Source organism: Capricornis sumatraensis, chromosome 10 (genome assembly GCF_032405125.1).
Source record: "Capricornis sumatraensis isolate serow.1 chromosome 10, serow.2, whole genome shotgun sequence".
In the NCBI taxonomy this organism is placed as follows: Eukaryota; Metazoa; Chordata; class Mammalia; order Artiodactyla; family Bovidae; genus Capricornis; species Capricornis sumatraensis.
In genome coordinates, this window is record NC_091078.1 from 77,459,047 (window position 1) to 77,483,385 (window position 24,339).

The 24,339-nt window shown below is 43.4% G+C and overlaps 1 protein-coding gene across 4 annotated transcripts in view; it reads right to left on the minus strand.

Moving 5' to 3' along the window:
* The window catches only part of MITF (melanocyte inducing transcription factor), a 224,419-nt gene extending 200,869 nt beyond the window's left edge, over positions 1 to 23,550 (minus strand). For all 4 annotated transcript variants that reach the window (XM_068981587.1, XM_068981588.1, XM_068981585.1 and 1 more), the window contains exon 1: positions 23,447 to 23,550. In XM_068981587.1, the coding sequence (XP_068837688.1) occupies positions 23,447 to 23,550 (104 nt within the window). The remainder of the gene's footprint in view (positions 1 to 23,446) is intronic.
* Between the last annotated feature and the right edge of the window lie 789 nt (positions 23,551 to 24,339).

Genomic DNA, 24,339 nt, shown 5'->3' on the forward strand with positions numbered 1-24,339 from the left:
CAGAGCTCCAGCACCATTTACGCACACATCCAGGTGGCCTCCAAAGTCCCGCCCCAAAGACTCCTAGACAAGGTTCAGGGAGCCCTCAATCAAGCCACAGAGTGACAAGACATTCTGGACTCCAGGCTCCAAACACTGCAAAGCCAGAAAAATTCATCTTTGAAGGTAAGGAGCAACCAAGAATGCTCACCAAGAACATTCAGATTCTAAATAAGAAAACAATGGGGACAGAGGCAGGCATTCCTTAAAGGACAAAAGACTCTGGAGGAAAAAAAAAAAAATCAATGCATCATAACCCTTCACCTAGTACCATTAACAGTCTGTAGATGGTGAAGGACTGTTGAGTAAAAATATTCTATATAAGGAAACTTAAGGGAAGTATTCAAAACCCTTTACCCAGGAGAGAAGACAACTCGATATGCAAAATCCTAAGTGGGGAAAGTCTATCTGAGATTAAGAAAGAGTACATTAGGTAGAGAGTATCCTAAAAATCAAACTATCTTTGAAAAATAACAAAAACAGAAAAGTGCTGTTTTAACATCAAGACAGAGAACTTAATTCCAAATCCCCATCTTCCTACAGAATTTGAAAGGACAATAATTAGTTAAGAAAATAGCAAAATGAGGAAGTGGTATTCGCTTACAATTTCTGTTAATCCCCACCAGCTGTAATTTAAGAAATTCAGTGACATCAGCATTTATAATGGATCCAGCAAGAATGACAGAACTGCGGATGGGGAATCATATGAGAGGGGGGAAAAGAAACTTGGGGGCAACTGGAAAACACATCTGAAGATGTGGAAAATTAATTCACTTTGTAGTGAATCACTTCAACAGCTTCAAACACCATCACTGCCAAAAATAACAGAAAAAGTGGAAAAGGAAGCAAAAGCACTCCAAATCTAATCAAACGATCCAGTGGAATATCTGAAAAAAAAAATCACTGAAACAAGTGAAGTAAACATTTCTGGAAACAAACAGAAAGTAATTTAACTATTCATGAGTGACAAGAACCGAAGATTCAACATTACGCAGAGTGTCACTTTTCAAAAAACATTCATAAACGACATGAACTTGTAAAAACGAAGTCACTTTGGTTATTATTTACATTACCTTCTTTGAAGACTGACAAAGAGTCAATTCCATGGTCGCCTTTTCCCCAGAGAGAGAAAACAGCTCCTGAGAAAATCATCCCAGTATTTTCACAGTGTCCCATCTGAGTTCACAGATGGATCCGGAACAGGTCTGAACTCCCCACACAAATGCCAACCAAGAGGTTTTACTGAGGCCAGAGTCAGAGGGAGAAGAAAACCACACCAAACTCAACTGACCGAACAACCTACAGAAGAGTTGAAAAGACTCACCAGGGCTGCCTCAGCCCTTTGGCTGAACATTGAGTCTGCTGAACTGTCGCAAAAAGGAGATGATTACGGAGATGTGACTGTAGCTGCTTGGCCACACGCTTACATGCACCCTCTCTCAACACCAAGAAGACTAAATGAGAGATGAAGTGATAATTAATAGGATCGTTGGCAGCAGAAGCCAACTTCTTGAACAAACCAGTAATTGCTGCCTGCTTAAAATGACAGGGAATCCAGCCAGCAAGGAGGGAGGTGCTAACAATGCGAATCATAAAAGGTAAAAAAAGACTTTACATCAACAGGTTGCTTGGCTCCCATTCAAAACAGCCTCCTTATCTACACATTCAATGAATAATGATAGCAAATAAATTGAGAATCACATATAGGAGGACTAGAGATCAATAATCCTCCCAGAGATATTACCACAGATGTGAGATTTCCCTTCCACACACTCTCCAACACCCAAAATATCATATATTGATCTTGAAGACAATTATCGACTTGTAAATGATATCACACTGGAGATGAACATTTTTCCCATAAGTGCTATAGTTGACTCGGACACCCTTTGAGGATAGCCAGTCTGTTGAGAAACTTTCAACAGCAGCCACAGACATAATTTATGCTCTCTATTTTGAAATTAAAACAAGGTCTTGGATGTAACTTCTCTAGGAAAGAAAAGGTATTTAGCTTAGAAGTTTTTTACCAGAATGACTGAACATTTCTGGCAAGGCAAAGGACAGGTAGCACAGAGTGGCTCCAATTTAAACCACTCGATCTCAAATAAGAGAGTGCTGATAACCAAACACTCTACTAAACAATGTTCCTCTGTTTAGTTCAGAGAAGACCAGCACACACTCAACACTCTCTAGCAAGAAACAGACAAATATAACTCTAACATCTTCTGATGCCCAGAGACATGAAGAGACAAGGATTCCATCTTCTGCCATGGAGAGATGTCTACAGAGATAAACCAGGGCAGCAGGCACATAGTTTCATAATGACTAATGTTGACCAAAACTCTTCATAAAATCAACTCAACAAGGAAAGACCTACCTAGCTCATTTGGTCAGGAAAACCCTGGCTCTCTGATGGTGTTGCAATGGATGACCTGACACTCTCCAGAAAACAGATCATTGCGAGAATATGGGCTTCCTGACAAGACGCAGCCCAGAAGTCCTTATTGATAACATCTCATAGAAATCTCCAACACTTTTTATGGCAGTTAAAGATACATGTGATGTACTGAATCAGGAGCAAAAGCACTGAAAACTCAAATGGTTTTCATTTTTCTTAGTATACATGAGCATTAAGTGCTTTTTCCTTTTATTGCTGGCCTTTCTCCTCTCCCACTAATAAAAAATAAAAATGCCTTTACATTCATTCTGAGAATCTCTAACCCATTGCTGCTGGAACCCACTGCGTATATGGTTAAAAGCCATCAATTAGAATTTTTATAACATCTTCCTCTCTATTAGATCATTATATCCTTTTATTGAAAATATTTAACTCAATACTTTGCAATGACTAATGTTCTTAACACCCACATGTCAAGGCAGAAGTTATGTTCATTACACAATATTATGATGTTTCAAGACCTTTGGCATTCAAAGATAAACAGTCCAGAACGTAATAGACTGGCTACAACTTCATAAAGACATACACGAAAAGCAATTAACAAGTCAAGTTAGAGGGGGAAAAGAGAGAGAGACAAATAGAAAATACCAAGATGTTAGGAACTTTATGTGTTCAGTGGGAGACCACAAGGATGGACATGTAGACAAGACTTTTTGCTGTCACCAACTAAGGTCATTCAAAGAAGATCTTTAGTGGGGAATGATAAAAATTTACAACTTACACACCACAACCCTGTGAATGACTACGTACACACCATCCCATCTTTTGCTACCTTTCTTGAAGCCTTCACAGCCTACCTCTTTTCAATCATCAGAAACAGCTTTGAAAACAAAGGACAAGGCAGCCAAGCATTCGGTGAGCACCTTTAATAAATAGATCTATTTATCTTGGATTAAGATGTTCAACCACACCCAGAGTGAGTCTCTCTTTACTTCATCAGACACCTAGTCCTGTTTCTTTTCCAAAGTCAACATGAGTTGTTGCCCCTGATCTCTTCCTATCCAGCCTTCCCTTCCATGCCTCAAAATACACAGTAACCACTGCAGCAGGGTGAGCAGAGCTGACCTACTGGAAAAGACACTGATGTTGGGAAAGACTGATGGCAGGAGGAGAAGGGGACAAGACAGCTGGATGGCATCCCCAGTTCAATAGACACGAGTTTGAGCAAACTCTGAGAGGTAGTGAAGGATAGGGAAACCCGGCGTGCTGCAGTCTGTAGGGTCGCAAAGAGTCAGGCAGGACTTAGCCACTGAACAACAACTACTGTAGCAGGGCAGATAAAAGGGGAAGCTTTGAAGTCAAACAGTCCTCCAATTTAAGTCTTGGTTCTGCCCTTATTTCAACGACTTCAGGCAAGTGACTTACAATGGCCAAGCCTAAGTTTATCTATAAAATGGGATCCTACCTATCTCATGGGGCTTCCCTTGGTGGTTCAGATGGTAAAGAATCTCCCTGCAATGCAGGAAACCTGGGTTCGATCCCTGGGTTCAGAAGATCCCCTGGAGAAGGGAATGGCAACTCACTCCAATATTCTTGCCTGGAGAACGCCATGGACAGAGGAGCCTAGTGGGCTACAGTCTATAGGGTCACAGAGAGTGAGACACGACTGAGCAACTAAACACACATACACTTACCTCACAGAATTAACTTATACAAAGCATTGGAAATGGAGCTAGTAGATGTCTCAATAAACTTGTAAGTAAACTAGATCTGAGCTATTCATTACTGCTAGTTCGGCTTCTTACTTTTCTAATATGTGAAAAATACAAAAAAAAAAAATTACACAGGTAACTTCCTTATCCCAGGACTAAGACAGAGAGACAAAGGGAGACACACACACACATACACACACACACACACACACAAATTATTAACAAGGAAGCCATTCTTTTTATAATACACAAGGATACATTATAAAAGTACAAAAGGTACAGATGGAACGCAGAAAAAGATGGCAACGTTCAATACTTTAACTCTATTGTTCTAGAATTTTCATTACTTTAACCCCAGTGGGTTTCAGTCTCCAAAATGCAGATGAGATTAAAGCACTGACACAAGACACAGTCTGTAGTAAGGACTTTGAAAATGCTAGGTGCTACTGCTATTATTGTTTTTGTTTGTGTTTCTTTGTTGTTATTAAACTGTATGATCTATCTGCTGTGCCACTCGAAACTACTGGACCTACTGAAAACAATTCTTTTCTTCCCCTCTTCTTAAAAGAATTCCAAGCATTCTCAACAAGCACTCAATTAATGTTTACAATAGTGACTGTGCTTATAATTAAAATATGCTAATTTTCAATACACTGGGAAGTCAAAAGCATCACCTTTATCTTCTAGGCCATGACTAAACTGAGCTTGGTTACTTCAAAAACTGCCTGCAGAATTTCTAAGCCATCTTATTGCCTTCGGCTGGATTCTGTAGCAGTGGTCGCCACCATTGTTCTGTACTCTTTTCCCTGGTCCCTATTCTCACTCTTCATCTTCTAAAGAACAACAGAAATTATATCAAAATAAATTATATCAAAATATATATCTGAACAGCCCCACCCAACTTTAAAGATCTGGAAGTGATAAACCATTTTTATTGTAAATAAACTCATAAAAAGAGAAGATCAGGTGCCTGGAAAAGTTTCATTATTGTGGCTTCAAGTTTAGTCCACAACAATTTCAGAGCAGACAGTGTTTAAAAATATGTCCCCCAGTGAGATGCTTTTTAGATCAGAGAAAGAACCACTAGAAAACAGTTTTTAATACAACCACTCCTCATCATTCACGGATTCCCTATTTGCAAATTTACCGACTCACAAAAACTTACTTGTAACCCCAAAATTAATATTTGCAGCATTTTTACAGTCATTTGTGGACAGAGAAGTGAGAAATCTGAGTCACGCACACATGCATTTCCAACTGAGGTCAAACAAGGCAACACTCGGCCTCCTCGGTTCAGTTTTCACAAGTGTCTTGGGGTGGGGGTGGGGTTCATTCAGCACTACGCTATTTGCATTCTTTTGTTTTCTGTTGGTAACTTTACCAACAACCCCCAAGTCTCGTGGTGGTTTAATCCCTCGGTTGTGTCCAACTCTTGTGACTTATGGACAGTAGCCCACCAGGTTCCTCTGTCCTGGGATTTTTCCAGGCAGGAATACTGGAGGGGGTTGCCATTTCCTATTCCATGGGATCTTCCCAACCCAGTGATTGAACCCCGGTCTCCCACACTGCAGGCAGATTCTTTACCGTCTGAACCACCAGGGAAGCCCCTGCTAGTGCCGAGGTGTCCTCTAGTGGTGCTGAGAATGAGAAGACTGTGAGGTATCTTATGGAGAAAGCACAGGTATTAGATAATCTCATTTCAGACATGACTCTGTTAGCCCTTAGTTCAATGCTATGGTTTAGTCACTAAGTCATGTCCGACTCTTGCAACCCCACAGACTATAGCGTGTCAGGCTCCTCTGTTAATGAATCTATCTTTTTTTTTCTTTTTGGCTATGCTCTGGAGTGGATTGCCATTCCCTTCTCCAGGGGATCTTGCCGACCTAGGGATCAAACCTGGATCTCCTATATTGCACATAGATTCTTTACTATCTGAGCCACCAGGGAAGCCCATTTATATTGGTCGTTCTTTATTCAAGAAATTGTTATTGGACATTCACTATTCTGTAGGTGCCCAGGGAATTTACAAGTTACATGTTTTGTGGGGCCTCTTTCAGGTGACGACTGACAGAAATAAAATAAATATTTCCTATCAACATATTTTTAGGTAGAAGATGCTTGATTTCTTAAAATACACGTCCTTTTTTAAATAAGGGCTTCAAACAAGGTGACAGCTAAAGGCTGTCTTCAGTGAAATCAGTTTAAAATATGTTTCTCACTTACACTATACATGATCTCTTACATTATCTATGATCTCACTTACATAAAGAACCTTAAAGGGGGGGGGGGTGTCTTCAGATACAGAAAACAGAATGTTGATTGCCAGACACAGGGGTTGTGGGGGTGGGCAAAAAGAGTGAAGGTAGTCAAAGAGAAAAAAATTCCAGTTGTAAGATAAGTAAGTCATGGAATGGAATGTACAACATGGTGACTAAAGTTAATACTGTATTATAATAAGCAACAAGGATATACTGCATACCACAGGGAACTATAGCCATTATCTTATAATAACTTTTAATGGAGTATAACCTGCAAAAATAATAAATCATAATGCTGTATACTTGAAACTAATTTAATATTGTAAATCAACTATACTTCAATTTTAATTAATTTTTAAATAAAAATTAGAAAAAAAACAAAAAATACTGTATTGTGTATTTAAAAGTTGCTAAGAGAATAAATCTTTAAAAACTTCTAATCACAAGAAAAAAATTTTTAGAAAAAAAAATTTTGTAACTATGTATAGTGATGGATATTAACTAGATTTCTTGTGGTGGTCATTTTCCAATATACACAATTATCGAATCATTACATTATATACCTGAAACTAATATAATGTTATAAGTCAATTACACCCTCAATCAAAAATAATAATATTTATACTGACTACATTTTGACTTGGTAATAATTGGATATATTGGATTAAATAACATATTGTGTGTGTGTGTTCTCAGTTGCTCAGTCACGTCCAACTCCTTGCAACCCCATGGACTGTAGCCTGCCAGGCTTCTCTGTCCACGGGATTTTTCCAGGCAAGAATACTGGAGTGGGTTGCCATTTCCTTCTCCAGGGGCTCTTCCCGACCCAGGGATCAAACCTACATCTGTTGCATCTCCTGCAGGGGCAGGCAGACTCTTTACCACTGAGCCACCTGAAAAGCCCCAAACACACTACTCTCCTTTAATAAATATCTCACTTATGCATATTTCTTTCACAGGGTAACTGAGTCCAAGTACACTCCTTTCTTCCCCACCAGGAAGGGATCCTCTGGCCCAGGATGATCTGCTGTGGCTTCCGTGTTAGCCCTGGGCAGCCACGCATGTGCCAAAAGCAACAGCAGTTTAAGGTTGACCCTCTTTGTTCACCATCATCTCTAGACTCCACAGTGGACTCAATAAATATTTACTGAATATCATTTTACCTCATGGGAAAGGAAAATTTGCCCAAGGATCTTCCAAATCATTCCCAAACCATGACTCTAAGAAAATAGAGGAAGAGTTAGATCTCTTCACGTCCATCTGTTGAGACACCCAAGACATAAATGTACTCTGAAAACTCCCCAAACTGCCTTGCCCATTTCCTCTTCCCTTTAGTTATGCGTGTCTTCATTTTCCACTCCAGCCTACACAGCCGATTCATCCTGTTCGCTCACTAAAATGAGGCGCTCAGAAATCCATCAGGCTGGGCAGTTTCTGGCCATCCTTCTCAGGCTTCATCCTGTGCTATGCTCAGGAATTCCCCAAACACACTGGATCTCACCCTCAAGTATCCAACTCACCACCTCTTTCACTTCTGTGGGGGTGTGAATATGGATGTGGTGCGGGGGGGGGGGGGGTGGATTTCAATTATATGGAAAGAGAGAAACTGTCATTTTCCCTGTTTCTTTATAAAATTCAGGAAAGGGACTGTTGAGCAGAGAACCAAATTTCAAACAGTCTAGACAATACCACAAAAAGGCTGCAAATACCCTGAAAAATGCTGCCTTGAGAATTCCATATGTGTTTGTATGAATATATGTCTGGTTTCTGGTAGGAAATGTCTCCCACTGATTGAGAATCAAACTAATTCCCATTCCTCTGCACACACACAATAGCTGGGGTAAGGGATCGAAAAGACTGTTGGGTGACAACCAAATGCAAGTCTAGGTTTGAAAACTCACTGCAAGAATCCCAAACACATGCAAACTGACTGTATGTGCTTAATGGTGACAAAACGATGGTAGTGTCAGCAGCACCCATACAGATGAACCACTTCTTTGTTTCCTGTGTAAACTCCTAAATTATAATGGCAATGACACCAGTAGCAGCACTTGGGTGGAGCAGGAGGCAGAGAGTAACAGTAATGCAGGTACAGCAGCAGGTACAGCCAGCATCCACTGCGCCTTTACTACAGGTAAGCACTCTCACTGCCTCACCAAACCTTCCCAGCCAGCCAATGAAGCCGGGACCCTCGTTACCCAGGTAACAAGTCTAAGCTGTAACTGATGAAGGCATCCACTTATGTGGACGAGATAATGGTGATTCTCCTCCAGAGAAAGATGGAAGTTCTTCAAACTAATCTCCCTTTCTGCTTCCCAGTGGTTGGTTTAGCCACAAGTTTGGGGGAGAAACTCTGTGAGGCTCAAGCAAAGCGTGTCATTTGACCGTGGTTGATTGTTCCACAATGTATACACAGACCAAAGCATCATATTATACACCTGAAATATATAAAATTCTTATTTGTCAATCACACTGCAATAAAGCTGGAAAAAAGAAAAGAAAAGCAAGCTATCATGTTGGTGTGGATATTTAGTCTCTAAAATAGCTACGTGGTGCTACTAGGACAGAAAAAATTCTAGAGGAGTGAAAGATACAAAGATATTGAAATTTGAGAACATGAGGTATTACAGCTTTTACTGGATAAAGGTAACTGTATAACGAGGCTGTCTTGTGAAATGTGAAAAGCTAAAGCAGGAACTCACTACAGGCCAAGTCGAAACGTGACAGTGAGGAATGACAGCCGCCCGTGTGGACACAACCGTGGAGTTCGGCTGCTGCCCTACACAGCGTTGTGAAACCTAAGTTAGTGCACCTCATTATTTATTCCTCCACCTCGCTGGCCTATCATTACGATGAAAGGAAACATGTTGATAAAGACAAAGATTGTTCTGGCAACAAAAGTAATCCCTAATCCGTAAATAGCACGTGCTGTCTTTAAATACCTCTCTGTGAGGCATCCCGGAGTTTACCACTGTTCAACCTGCATCTACTCCCAAAGTTCCTCATGCTAATCCCTGGTGGCTCAGACAGGAAAGAATCTGCCTGCAATGCAGGAGACCAGGGTTCAATCCCTGGCTCGGGAAGATCCCCTGGAGCAAGAAATGGCTACAACTCCAATATTCTTGCCTAGAGAATCCCATGGACAGAGGAGCCTGGTGGGCTAAAGTTCATGGGGTCGCAAAGAGTTGGACATGACTGAGAGACTAACATTTTTAATTTTTCACTTTTGAGAATCACGGGGTTAGTAGATTCAGAAGCCCAGGGTCAAGCCAATACAAGACTCCGAAGAGCAAAAAAAGGCAGAAGAACCCTACAGAAGAATCTGGCTAGAGTTGGCCTGGGTTGGAATGATGGTTCTGGATCATCTAACCAAGAGATAATCTAGCCCCACTCCCCTTCTGTTCTGTGAACCCTCTTGTTTTCCTGCTCATTGCTTTTGAGTCATTTTATCTTAGTGCAGTGTCTCAAACTAAAAATTCATTTCAAGTCAAAAATTCATTGCATTGCACCCTGCTGGTGCTGTGGACAAAGATGGAATCACAGTGAGAGCCTGGTTACTGAGCACAGGCTTTGGGCTGGGGAATTAAGTCAAGTATTTCTTTGTAATTCACTCAATTATCCTACAACTTAGATCATACTATTATCCACTCACCCCACTTAGTCCTCTGTTGAAAGAGAGGCTACAGGAATAACTTGTTCAAAGAGGAAAAAACAGTAGTAGCTGGTCAAACTGAAATTTAAGTTAAAAATCCTTCTTACTCTGAAGGTTGAACCTAGAACTCTAGACTTCTCTGACTGTTTACAGCTCTTAACCAGTTTACAATAAGAAGAGATTCTTTGCCAAAAAAGCATCAGGGCTTTTTGTCTGGAGAAGGTCAGCATGCAGCAAAAGAAAAAAAACAAAAGAATCAGAATGCTTGGGTTTAAGTGGATTAAAAATAAGAAGAGGTTGAATTTCTTGGTAAGTAAAAAGTCCAGATCTACCCTATAGGCCCTGCTTGTTTGACATAACACTGGCCTTACCATGCCCTCTCCTCTAGAGAGAAGGATGGCCTGGTGAGATTCAGAATGAGGGGGACAATCTGTTATGTCGGGACACCCTAACATGCGACTAAACAGAGGCTGCCTGGTCGCAGTCACCCCGCCCCTCTGTTTTGGAAGCTCCCACATTCTACAAACTGTCTGGAATTCATTACAACAGGAAAACAGGCTGACAGTCGTATTTCAAATTTTATTCAGCAGAAGTTCTGTGGAAAACAATTTGGTCATGCGGGCACACTCAAAACCACCATCACTGTTTCTCAACCAAATCATTCAGTCAAGTGACTGCAGTGTGCTTCAAGTTTCACACTTTGCAAATCTCCGATAAACTACAGCCCTCTGAGACCTGGGAGAGGGCTCCTTATGGAAGCACAGCCAGGTTAACTCCAAGTCACTCAGAGTTCACATCTGGACAACCCAGCACCCTACCAGGTTTCACTGATATACATGTGATCACTAACATTCTAGAGGGAATTTTCCTTTTTTCTTTTTTTAAAATCAGTATGTGATTATTATCAATGACCCTCTCTAGCCTGACCATAACAAGCAACACCCTATTTTTTTTTTTTTTAACAAAATATATTCCAATCCAGGGTATTTTTCCTATGTGGAGACACAGGACTTATGGTAAAAGCATTAGGGAAGTGTGTGCACATCAGCATGTCCTGGGGGACTTACTGAAAGACACAGACTGCTGGGACTCCCCAGCCACAGTTTCTGATTCAGAAGGTCGTGGGTAGGGGCTGCAAATAAGCATTTCGAACAAGTTACTAAGGGACACTGAAACTGTTGGTCTGGAGGCCATATTTTGAAAATGATTGCACTAAGGTGATGGTGGTAGTGGTGGATGTACTGTTGTTGTTAGGAAATGGGGTGGTGATTTTAATCAGTGAACTGGAAATAGGAAGCAATCAATACAGAGAGGTGGGGCCCAGACAATGGATCAGCGCGGGTGGCCCCCATTGGAGTGACAGAAAATTTAAATTAACCACGTTTAATCAGAAAAAGAAGATATAAAATAAAATAATAGAAAAGACCAAGGATAAACCTAAGCAAAGATAGGCACAACTCGATTCAGAAGCCAAAACCTTCCTACTAGGACCATGGTGATGATGGCTAGCTATCCACCAAAAGTGGGTTCTCCTTTCTAAGTTAGAGATTTTGCTGCTCAGCTGGGGTCTCTCTTTCCCAGTTCCCACCCCAGCATCCAGACCTAGATATGAAACTGGACCTTGCCAGAGAATCTGAGCAGAAGTGATGCCTGTCACTTTGGGACTTAACTTACGCCTTCTCCTCTTCCTTTCCACCACCAGACACAAAAGATGCCAGGGTTCTAGGCAATGACAGAACCAGAAGATGGAAGGAGCCTGGGTTCTTGATTTGTCACATGGAGGAAAGCTGTCTGCCTACCAGGAACTACTACTTATATGATTATCATCTGCCACTTCGTTATAGCAACCAACATTAACCCAAAAGAAGGACTTAGTTTTCCCTGCCTCCAAGTTAGGGCTTCATTCTAAAACACAACAACCTTCCCAAGTTCAAGATCAATGGAAATAAAAGGAGACTCTCTGTGAGCACCCAAGCAAATCCTGGGATTCATTACGTTAGGCTTCCCTGGTGGCTCAGAAGGTAAAGCGTCTGCCTACAATGCAGGAGACCCGGTTTCGATCCCTGGGTCGGGAAGATTCCCTGGAGAAAGCAATGGCAACCCACTCCAGTACTCTTGCCTGAAAAATCTCATGGACTGAAAAGCCTGGTAGGCTACAGTCCATGGGGTCGCAAAGAGTCGCACACGACTGAGAGACTTCACTTTCACTTTCACATGTAACTCCCTGAAACTGATCCCTGTGATACAGAAGAGAGGCGAGCCTGTATCGATTTCTCCACCCCAAAGCCATGAAACTCAAGCATGCAGGCTAAGCACGTGGGAAGGGGCTGTTACAAGAATTTGGAAAAGTGACTATGGGCAGGCAAAATAAAGGTGCCCATTAGGGGAAACACATGAGGACAAGGGAGCTGGCTGCCACTGAAATCTGATTAGAAAGATGACAGGTGTATGAAACCAAGAGTGAGAAAGAGGGATACCTCGGCCAGCAGAGTGACATGTGTATCACTGACTCCAGAAACAAATCCCAATTAATTGCTCTTGCCATTCAGCCCCTTGCCATTAAAGTATGCATTTTAGCAACTGCGATACTATGACCAAGCAAACAGCATCAAATTCTCTCATTCGCTTCTAAATCAGCAGTGATATAAAGCATCCACATGCTATCAATATCGACAGAGTTGCATTTCACGACCCCGTCATTTAGCATTTATACCTCTAGCCTTCATCTAGATAAGATGTGATTAGTGTTTATTTACCTAAACACCAGTGGATAAATGACCATGCCAAGGTGATGCAAGATGTGGTTCCAAAAAGTCTACCACCGATTGTCCCATACACCACAAGCCAGGGGCCAGTTTCTCTCACAGGTTACTCTCTAACCATGCTTCTTTGGAGCAAATGGGCAAACTTTTATTTGGAATGTCACCAGGAATCGTGCCAGCTGTTTATATTTTTAGAGGCTCTTTTACATAAGCTATTGTAAACTCTACCTTGAAAAATGAACAGACTTTTCAAGAATGCATAGTTGGTGTCATCCTTTTCCCTTAAAAGGAAATGATCCTAACTGGCCAATACTATTTTAATGTTTATTCACAGTCATTATGCTTATTCACAGTCATTCTCTGCCCCAAGTTATTATAAATTTGTTGCAAAGGGTTCTATTGGCTGAGATGCCAATTTTCTCAAGTTATACAGTTATTTGAGACTTATGAGTTATTTGAGTTTGAGTTATTTCTCAAGTTATTTGCAGTTTACAGAGAGCAAACTGACCCCAAAATAAGACCTTTTCATTTTTTGCTAAAAGATTTCAAATGCAAAAAAAAATTAAACAGAAGTATACTCAGTCCTCTTGACAGAGAAGGGATTGTTACAATATTGGAGTGCCTGTGAATACCACCTCCAACTGTTTAGGTTCAGGCAAGAGGAACAAGGTGGCCACATCTCACTGAGGTGCCCAGGTAGACTTTATAGAGATTGCACTAGGTTCCAAGTTAAACAGGAAAATCATCCTTATGTTTTCTGTGTGCTTTTCCCTTCATCAAGTTTCCAATCTCCAGTTATAAAAATAAAATGTATGTTTTGAAAAGCATGCTTTTTTAGGACCAGTTAATATTCAGGAACATATCACAGAAAAGGTACCGAAGTAAGTACAGCATTCCTGTCTATTTTATCCTGATCTGACATACAACCTCAACCACGGGGCTCAATAACTTTTCTCTGCTTCAAATCTTCTTCCCATGGAAGCAAGTTAAGCTTCCCAGAAAGAAAACCTATCCTACAAAAGCTACACACGGTCCCATCAGTGGGGACGACCACCCTTCCCATCGGCTCTTGACCTTGCGGGAAAGTAGGGGAATGTGTGTCAATGTGTCAGCAAGTTCTCCCACTCGGGGGTGGGGGTGGCAAGGGCGCAGGCCACAGAAGCCTTCCTGAAATTGCTCAATAGCCCACAATTTTCTTATAGAAAGACACGATTTTACCAGTGCCTTCCCTAAAATTTCAACTTACCACGTTTGGATTTAAAATATTTGCTCCCACACAACCCAAGACCTTTTTCCCGTGGACACTTGAATCAAAGAACACAGTTACTGACATTTGAATGCTTTGAAGATTTCTTTCGTAACGGAGTGAATTAAAACACGCCATTGCCTATGGATGTCAACTCTGATGGAAGCTAGAAGTGGTGTGTGGGAGGAGAGGCTTCTTCTTTTACTTTCTGCAGGAACACTGACATTTTCACATCAGTGTAGACAGGAAGCGTGTGACCCAGGGGCTGAAAACAGCCCTGGGAGTCAGGAGTTCTACGTGGGTCATTTCTTTGTGGTGGGCATGTGTATTTGCTGAAATCGATCTCAGGCTTTACTTTTTAATCCTAGGTGACTCGGCCCTCTCCTTTGCACCAAAGATGCAGCCAAAAACTGTTCCTAAACTAAACATAAAGGAAGTATGGCCAGACCAGAATGATCTCAATGCAACAAAAGTGAAATGAGCAAGGGGACCATTCAAGTAAGACGATCCTGGAAGAAAGGAAGGATAATAAAAATACCAAGACCCATCGCCACGTTTAGTCCGGGGGTAGATTTGTAAAGACAAGCATAAATCTCTGACTCCCTGGACATTAGAAAAACATTTAAGACTAAGTTATAAACACTTATTTACAGTGAAGATTAATGCCTGCATGTCTTTCTCCACTGTTCATTTAGTAACTCTTTTCATGCATTACCTTTCATCTTCACAGCAGCCTTGCAAAGTAGTTATCACTCCATCTTACAGAGGAGGGAACTCAAGAGAGGTTGGTGAGCTTGTCCAAAGTCACACAGCTAGCGAATGGCAGCGGCAAGATCTGCGCTTTTAACCCAGACATTTGGTGCCTCAAAAATCACTTCCTCTATGAGGTCATTTCTAAAGACCCATCCAATAAAGCACCTTCTTTCCCAGGCACTCTCTATCAATAACATTCTATTTCATTTTCCTAGCATGAAAACTTGTCTTATTCATCTATTTGCTTCATTATCAGTTTATATCTCCCACCTCCAAGATGACAGCACCATCTAGTTTATCTGATTCTACTTTTGATTCCCTACACCAGCAAAGAGCTGTCATACGATAAGCACTTAATAAATAAGTGTTGTAAGGAAGGAGAGAAATGGGGTAGGTACAGAAAAGAAAAAAAAAAAAACAAATCCATGTCCCTCTGACCCCAAAGTTATACTGCCTTTGCTGAAAGCGACTGAGTGACATTTGAGAAATGACCTGGGGAGGACAACGGGGGCTCATGACTTTGGGGTATCATTTATTTCCTAGTGGGTCTTTCTCTCACCATTGTCTCTACTTCCTGAAGCACTGCATTCCTCTCAGCCTGCCCTGGTTCAACCTCTGTGCGAACACTCCAAAGGTGTGTGTCTTTAACCTTCACAGCATGCATGAAAGGCCACAGGAAGGAAGATGCAGCAAAGAAAGAAGGTAGCCACATTTAAGACCAGACCTAGAGACACAAGGGGCCTGGTCCCCAGTCCTTAGGAACAGAAATAGGGTGTGGGTGTTTCAACAGAGATCCCAGATCTGCCTGCTGGTCCTCTCGCCCTCAGCTGGCTCAGGAAAGATGCAGCCTTCATGGCTTGCTATAATTCCTAGCCCTCAAGTACACACTGTTCACCAGACTCACAAAAACCTCCTTATAAACGCTACATTTGTCTTTACAATATGAAAAGCTTGGGGCAACTACACTGACTATCTCTGACCCGCCTTCCTGACTGTTTTCTCCAAATAATGCATATTTGGAGATGAGTCAAACATATTTTTATAATTTACTTTGATGAGACAGACCTAACAGCAAAGTACATTTTATACTTAAAACACACACACAAAACAAATGAAACTCTTGCTTACCGTCCTTGAAAAATGACCAAAAAAACACAATTTAGCCAAAATTTTCTCCTATTATTTATCCTAATACTGCCAGTTCTGAAACAAAGCAGTTGGAAGAGGAAATTTAGTAACTTTGATTTGTCCCAAGATACATTTTTTTACACTGAGGTCCTATTCCTGACAGTAAGCACATGTGACCTGTTCTAAAAAAAGGATATTTTCCACTTCTTGCACAACTGGAGCAGATATAAACATCAGCCTGTGCAAACGGCACTGCAGAACTCAAAGGGAATTAAACACACACACACATACACACACTTAAATAATTCTATAAATAGCAGTACTCAGGAAAAGGAAATCTCTAATAACACACAAAACCAACACTTAGAATCCCACTTTAATCAAGTTTTCCATCTAATCATACCACACAAGCAATCTGCATAATAAGATCTGAACATCTGCCAGGTTAACGTACTTCAATCTTGCCTATTTTGCTTCAGATACATAATTCTGCACTTGTCTTAGTGTTGTGATGTGGAGGGGGAACATTGCAATCATGGTAAAAGAGAAGAGAAGGAATTGATATTACTAGCATGTGCTAGGCACGCTACAAAGCACATTTACACATGTTATCTCAGTTTTAAAATTTCCACCAATCCTAAGAGGACACTTCTGTAGACTCCACTTCACAGGTAAAGAAATTGAGAGTCCAGGAGGCTAAGAGTCCAGCTGTGAACACAGACACATCAGTTAAGTGGCAAAGCCGCGGGCACTGTGATTAATTAAGCATGGCCACTTCTGAACCTGTCTATGTGCATCCATTCTCTGCCACCCCAGGTGACCACAGAACAAGAGGAAGAGCTGGGACTCTGGTGAGAAGTATAAAGGCAGGAATGTATCTGGGGGTGCAGTGGTTAAGACTCCATGCTTCCAATGCAGAGGGTGCGAGTTTAATCCCTGAACGGGGAGCTAAGATGGAAGCAGTATTATAACAAATTCAATAAAGACTTTAAAAACGGTTCATATCAAAAAAAAAAAAAAAAAAAAAGATCATGCCTTAAGGCATGTAACATTTTATTTAATGTTATAAAGAACTATGCTTTGAGTATTGCTTGACATTCAATGCCAAAATCGAATCCCCGTATTTACTGACAAAACTCCACCCCGGTTTCCCTTCCTCTATTACGTTCCCATGGCTCATGCCCCTGATTATCACACTCCGTCCTGTATGTTTGGCTGGATCTGTGTGTTCCCTTCCCTCCCATTACAGAGGCGAGTTTTGGAGAAGGCGCAGCACAGGCAGGCCCCGTGCCTTTCACAGGGCAGCCCAGACTAGTGCACTGGAACACAGGACCAGAGCCAGAACCAGGCCCATCTAATCATGATGCCTTGGTTTCCTTCTCTTAAAATGTCAACAGCAAAAATACAAGCACCCAAGGTAGAAGTGAGACTTAACTGAGTTCACAGAAGTAAAATACCCAGAATCATTCCTGGCATGTAGTAAGCACTGCATGTTACTTGTTTTTAAAATTATAACCACAACATTATTGCTCTTATTTATTATTATCATCTCAAGCAGGTTGTGCAAGTTAACACATGTAAAACCACTTAGGACAGGGGCTGGCACACAGTGCGGCCTCAGTAAATGTTAATAGCATTCATCGGTATGAATTTGCAGGTACTCAATATATATGTGTAGAATATGAATCTGTATGTATGTGATGATGCCACAGATGTTCTATTTTTTTTTTAACCAGCATAAAGAAACAATAAGGACTGCATCAAAATTATAAAACACAAAAGATTTATCTGCAGCACCTCATTAGGGGGGGAAGCAAAAAGATTTTACTAAACTTGGGCTAATTTTATTGCATAACAACGCTGGCCTTAGAGAACAAAGCCAGAGTCAACCAAATGCAAACACATTCTGGAAGGTCAGGACTCACTACTAAGTAATAGAGAAGTAACAAGAACATCTGCTAACATTTACTGAGCACTAAATATGTGCCCAGCATCATGCTAATACTTTTCCATAGTCAAAGTCACAATTAATGTCCTTAAGACCCTTAGGAGGCAGGCCCCTCAGTTGCCAGATGAAGAAACTGAGTTGAGAGGTCATCCAGCCCCCCCAAGGTCACTCAGCTTGTTAGGGACAGACAGAAATGACAGAACAATCCTCTTAAATCTCCATGTAAAGTAATTCTCTACAGATCAGACAGAAAGAAAAATCAAGAAAACTTTCCGAAATCAATATAAAATGGACAGTTCCGTCTTGCCAAGAATGAACAATCATTCATCTCATTTTATAAATGAAAGGGTATTTTTAATAGGAAGATGTGGGTGCATGCAAGGTCGCTTCAGTCGTATCCGACTCTTTGTGACCCTATGAACTGTAGCCCCCCAGGCTCCTCTGTCCAGGAAAGGAGCCTCTCCAGGAAAGAATACTAGAGTGGGTTGTCATGCCCTCCTCCAGGGGATCTTCCTGACTCTGGGATTGAACCTCTTCTGTCTCCTGCCTTGGCAGGCAGGTTTTTTACTACTAGTGCCACCTGGGAAGCCCAGGAAAAATCTCAGACTAAATCCAAGAAATGGTGGTGACTTTACATGGAAATTCATGCATGTGAGCATGAGTTGGACACAACCATCTTTTCTTTCACATCTGAATACAAATCTGCAACAATTTCACACACCTCTCTCTGAATCAGCATCTGGGAACCATTGCTCTACCTCATCCTGCCAATATAAACCTAATACTCATTTTCATTCCCATTTCTAATTTGTGGGAAGTTAAAGAACCATTATCTAAACCATTATTAAAACTTTGAGAAGAGGAGAAACTGGAATTAGATTAAATAAATTCTGAAGTCTGTCTAGGAAAAGGGCATTAGCAGCTACAAAGCCACAGAATTTAGCACCAAGGTGAGAGTCCCTTGGACTGCAAGGAGATCCAACCAGTCCATTCTAAAGGAGATCAGCCCTGGGTGTTCTTTGGAAAGAATGATGCTAAAGCTGAAACTCTAGTACTTTGGCCACCTCATGCGAAGAGTTGACTCATTGGAAAAGACTCTGATGCTGGGAGGGATTGGGGGCAGAGGAAAAGGGGACGACAGAGGATAAGATGGCTGGATGGCATCACCAACTCGATGGACATGAGTTTGCGTGAACTCCGGGAGTTGGTGATGGACAGGGAGGCCTGGCATGCTGCGATTCATGGGGTCGCAGAGAGTCGGACACGACTGAGCGACTGAACTGAACTGAAATGAAACAAAAGAACTATGAACCTGAAAGATGCTAACATATTTTTAAAAAAATTTTTGGGGGGACCTAAAGCCCTACAGAGAGTCCCTTCCCTGATGGTTCAATGGCTCCACATCTGACCCTGACCTGACTGTGCCCATGTGTGATATCTGGGTTCATCCTCTCATATCTGGCACCTTTCCTCTGCCACCCACCATTCGCGGCTCATTTCCAGGAGAATACACCAAGGTTTCCAAAACCTTTGGAGAGGAACCAAACTGCAAACATTTCTTCAGGAGACCCTTTTCTCTTGTGTGTGTCTCTCTATGACACAGCTTCTCCAGTCATTGTGACCAAAGTGGGGTTCCATCACCTAAATCCATTGGCTTCACATTCCTAAAGTCTAGGAGGTCTGGGTTAGGAATGAAACTGTCTTTCCTCATCAAACACTTGCACATCTAAGCCTAGTCCAGATGAAGAATATATAAACTCCTCTTTGGAGACAGCATGGTGGATACCTATTTTAAAAGGAAGGCAGCCTTAAATGCAAAAACCAGAATCAAATGGCCCATCCAGAATGAAATACAAAGGGAGAAAACAACACATAGTCAAACAACAAAACACTATTGTGCCAGGCATTGTTCTAGGCCTGTTCATCTGCAACAGGGGTGAGTCTGTGTCCCATGGACATTTGGTGGCATCTGGACATATTTTTGGATGTCACAACTTGAGGAGGGATGCTATGGCCTTGAGCAGGAAGAAGCCTGGGATGCTGTTAAACATCCTGCAACGCCCAGGACAGCACCCACACCAAAGACCTATCCAGTCCAAAGTGTCAACAGCACTGATGATGAAACTCTGTTCTAGGTCCTGGGGGCATCACAGTAAACCAGGAAGACCCAGAAATCCCTATCCCCTTGGACCCTGCAATTTAGTACAGAGAAACATAGCATAACTGGAACCCATTAGAAAATGACAGACTAGGTCATAATGTAAATACTGTGGGAAAAACCGAGCAGGGCAAGGGACACTGAGAGTTTAGACAGAGAGCCACAGCACAGAGCGTGCTCAAGGCAGGAATGACATTTAAGGGAAGACAAGAAGTCAGCTGGGGAGGGAATGAGCTACTGCTCTCCGGACAAAGACAGAAAGTGCACTTGCTGGCACCAGCAAGTGCAGCTTACAAAGGGCCAGAGGTGGAGAGGTCTGGAGTGTTCCGGGAATGGTGAGGAGGCTGGCTGCAGCAGAGGGAGCCAGGGGAACAGCAACAAGAGACCCACAGTCAGCACTGACAGGGAGCCCACCCATAAAGTGGTCTGCCTTGGACCACTTTAAGGGTCTCGAGTTTTACTGATACCAGGGAGGGTTCTGAAGGGAGAACATGATGTGATACATTTACCATGAGGTTTCTCAACCTCAGCAGTAACAATCTGGGTACAGATAATTCATTGTGAGACTGTCCTGAGCACTGGAGAATGTTCAGCAGCATTTCCATTCTCTACTTACTAGAGGCCAGTAGTAACTCTCATCCATTGTAGCAACCAAAAATGTCTCCAGACATTGCTGAATGACCCGAGTGGGGCAAGCCACCATTCAGGTTGAAAACCAGTTTTAACATAGACATTGTGGCTCCTGTGTTGAAAAATCCACTGAGAGTCAGCAAGGAAAAAGGCAGGAGAACAGGTAAGAGAAAATTAGCCAGCGAGGCCAGGTGACAGTCTGAACCAAAGTGGGAGCAGAGGAGTTGGTGACAAGTAGGCAGATTCTAGGGGCATCCCTGGTGGATCAGATGGTAAAGAATCTGGCTGTAATGCAGGAGACCCACGTTGGATCCCTGGGTTGGGAAGAGCCCCTGGAGAAGGGAATGGCAATCCACTCCAGTATTCTTGTCTGGAGAATCCCAGGGACAGAGGAGCCTGGCAGGCTACAGTCTATGGGGTCGCAAAGAGTTGGACACAACTGAGCAATTAACAGTCTTCTTTTTCAGGAGGATTCTAGAGATATCTTCACCTCCAAAAGACAATCCAGAAAATACATCTGATAGACAAGGCCGTTGCAGCCATCTTCCCCTTCTGATTTCAACTTTTTCCAACCAAGATTACAAGAAGGGAGGTGCCCAGGCAACGACTTAAGACAAAAAGCCACGAGGAGGAGGCCCTGAACATGCAGCCCTTGCAAAGTCACACAACAGATGTCGATGACAATACATCAGAAAACTGTGGAAAACTGTACTATAGGGAAATTTTGCCAACCCCATATATTTATTCACAGATTTTATTTCACTGGTTTATTTCAAAGAGCATGTGTCTGCTCCACAGACAAGTTTTACAACTTTTTTCATTTAGCCTTTCTCTGTGCACCGGTTCCATCCTGCACCTGTTTCCAGCTTCAACGTGTGAAACCAGTGCTTCCCACGTCCCCGAAATTTTTTTTACACGTGCAAGCTAGCTCCTGAGGATGCTCAACCCTTGCAAGTCTTTTTTTTTTTTTTTGCCGACTCTGAAAAAGAACAGGCCCCAAATCCTCCAACGTGAGTTTCATGGCATTCATTTGGGTTTTTCCAGATGGTATTTTCCTCACTCTCTCAAATTTATTTAATGTTATGTATCAGCTACCATCAAAAATGTTCCAAACAGTCCGGTTAATTCATTTCTTTCAGGACTACACACACACACACACACACACACACACACACACTCCCTCCCTCATTCTGGCCATGTAAGCATTTGCTTATAGAAGCAAAAGCAGAGACTGCTCGGTAAAACACTGGTCCCTTCAGCCGAATACAGATAAAGCCCCAATGAGCATAACCAACAATACCCTTTACACACTATTACTCCACACCCCCAACCCCCAACACACACAATCTAGGCTCACACACAAAACAGCCATTATGAAGAGAAACCACTAACTAAAGGCTGGTTTTAGGCAACTAACTGCATAGGAGGTTTCCTTCCAATCTCCCTGAAGCATCTGCCAAGAGGCTGCTTCAGCCACCCCGTCAGTCGGTGTGCTCTCCGCAGATTTTCTTCTCCGAAGTGGATTCACAGTCTGACACAGCCCTGAAGGAAACGAACCTAACTGCACATGCCCCCATGCCCCAGCAGCTATGATCACATCCCTTCACTCCGGATTCAGTCCTTCCTTCACCATGATTTCTGGACCCTCTCCCCCTCTGCCAGCCAGGCCCCTTCACCCAAACACTATCGACAGTGAGGGGCCGGCAGGAAGGTTTGAAACGGATGCAGAAGCACTGCGGAAGCTTCTAGTTCCAGCCTCATGCTACCTCAGAACTGAGGGATGGAACTAAACCCTCTCTACTCTCAGCGCCTCAACTGACCACCTCTCTCTTAGTAAACACTGGAAATGTCCTGAGTGGCCACAGGACAGAGAGGAAGAAAGACAACCAAACTGCTCCAACGGACAAGTGGGAGTGGAGGCAGCGTAAGAAGTGAGCACTAGGGGTGATGGGACGCCAGACCAGCAGGTGTCTTCACTCTCCTCCCAAACCGTTTTAGAAGTGCCCAGAGAATTAAACACATGTCGCGGCCCAACAGCGGTCACTCGCCAAATTTCCGTCTCAAAGTTGTTTTTTTTTTCCCCCTCCAGGGAAGGCCTGCACTTGAATGGGACCCCAAAGCCCGGGAGTTCCACCTGGACAAGGAGACACGCCCCCCCACCTCGCACCCCGCCCCTCCCGCACAGGGGTGCCGCGGCCGGGAAGGTCAGGGGCGGGGCTCGGGAAACCTCACCTGGAGGCGGCCCGAGGTCGGTTTTCCCAGAGGGGCCCGACTCCTAAGCCGCCAACAACACAGGAGCTAATTGCTCGTCTCTAACGTCGCGCTCGATCCACCGTAAGCTCTCCCTCCCCCAAGTTCTCAGCACGCTGGGATTTTCAGAAAAGGGGTTCACTCGAAACTAACACTGACCGCGTCCCGGCCCGGCGCTCCTTCTCCCCCACCTCCGCGTCGGGGCACTCCCCAGCCCCCACCCGCTCTCCGCAGCTGGTATCCCCAACCGAGGGATCCCCTCGCCCTCGCGGGCTGTCCGGGGCTGTCCGGGGCTGTCCGCCGCACCCCTAAAATGCGCTCGGGCGGAGACCCTCATTGGTGCACCCGTCCGGCCGGCGCCCAACTGCGGGGGTCAGTTCGCCCTCTGCCCCGGGGCAAGGGCACGGGGTCCTTGTCCCAGAGTCCGAGCCAGCTGCTTTCCTCGCCTCAGAGTGGGCGGCAACGGGTCCCCCAGGTGCGGGCCGCGCCTCCCTCCAGCTGTCACCACTCACCTGCTCTTCAAAGGTTGACTTTTGAGTTCGTAATAGGTTTTGGGCTCTTCGTGAAACTCCTCCCCGACTTCGAAATCCGGCACGATCCCCGATTCCGACTGCATGGCTCCAGCTTCCCGTCCTCGCACTGCTCCAAAGTGAGAACCGAGCCCGGGGTCGGAGTGGAGGTGGCGGGGCCTGGGTCCCCCGAGCGGTGCGCCCCCAAGCCTTGCAGAGCTCAGCCCGCTGGCCCGCGCGCGGCCGCCCGCCCCGGCGCCGGGAGTTTACACTCGAACCGGGACGGGAGGGGCGGCTGCCCGGCGCCGTCTGGGATCTGTAGTCACAGCCGGGCCGAGTATACCCGACTTGCCAGGGGAGCTGCTCGCCACAAAACCACAATTCCCAGAAGGCTATGCGAGGGCAGAGGCAACGTGGTAGACACCGCTAGTGCAACTCCTGTTTGGATTCATTGTCAATGTCAGCAGCTCCTCTCCCTTCTCTCTCTCCACTAGCTTCAAGGGTACAGACTTGACCATTTAATATTAATAACAATGGTCTCAGCTGTGTTGTCCTACCATCACTCCTCCAAGCTCACACATTCGCGAGGGCACGCCAAGTCCTTGTTAAAAAAAAAAAAATAGTAAAGGGTTTTGGCACTAGAAAGTTTCAGCCTTCAAGTCTCTCTTAAACAGACTTTATATTAGGCTACATGTATTACAGCGCTGCTGCGACAAATCAACCTGTCCTCGATTTGGAACTGCGTGGAGGAACTTTCCTTCACTCTCTAAGTAAAATAGTACTGTTCTTGTGCGTCCCTTTCCTGTAACTAACTCAGTCAGGGCTTTTACAATACTTTTCATCCAGCTGAATGACTCTCTCCTTTATCGAATTAGCCACTTCTAATCCAAAGCGGC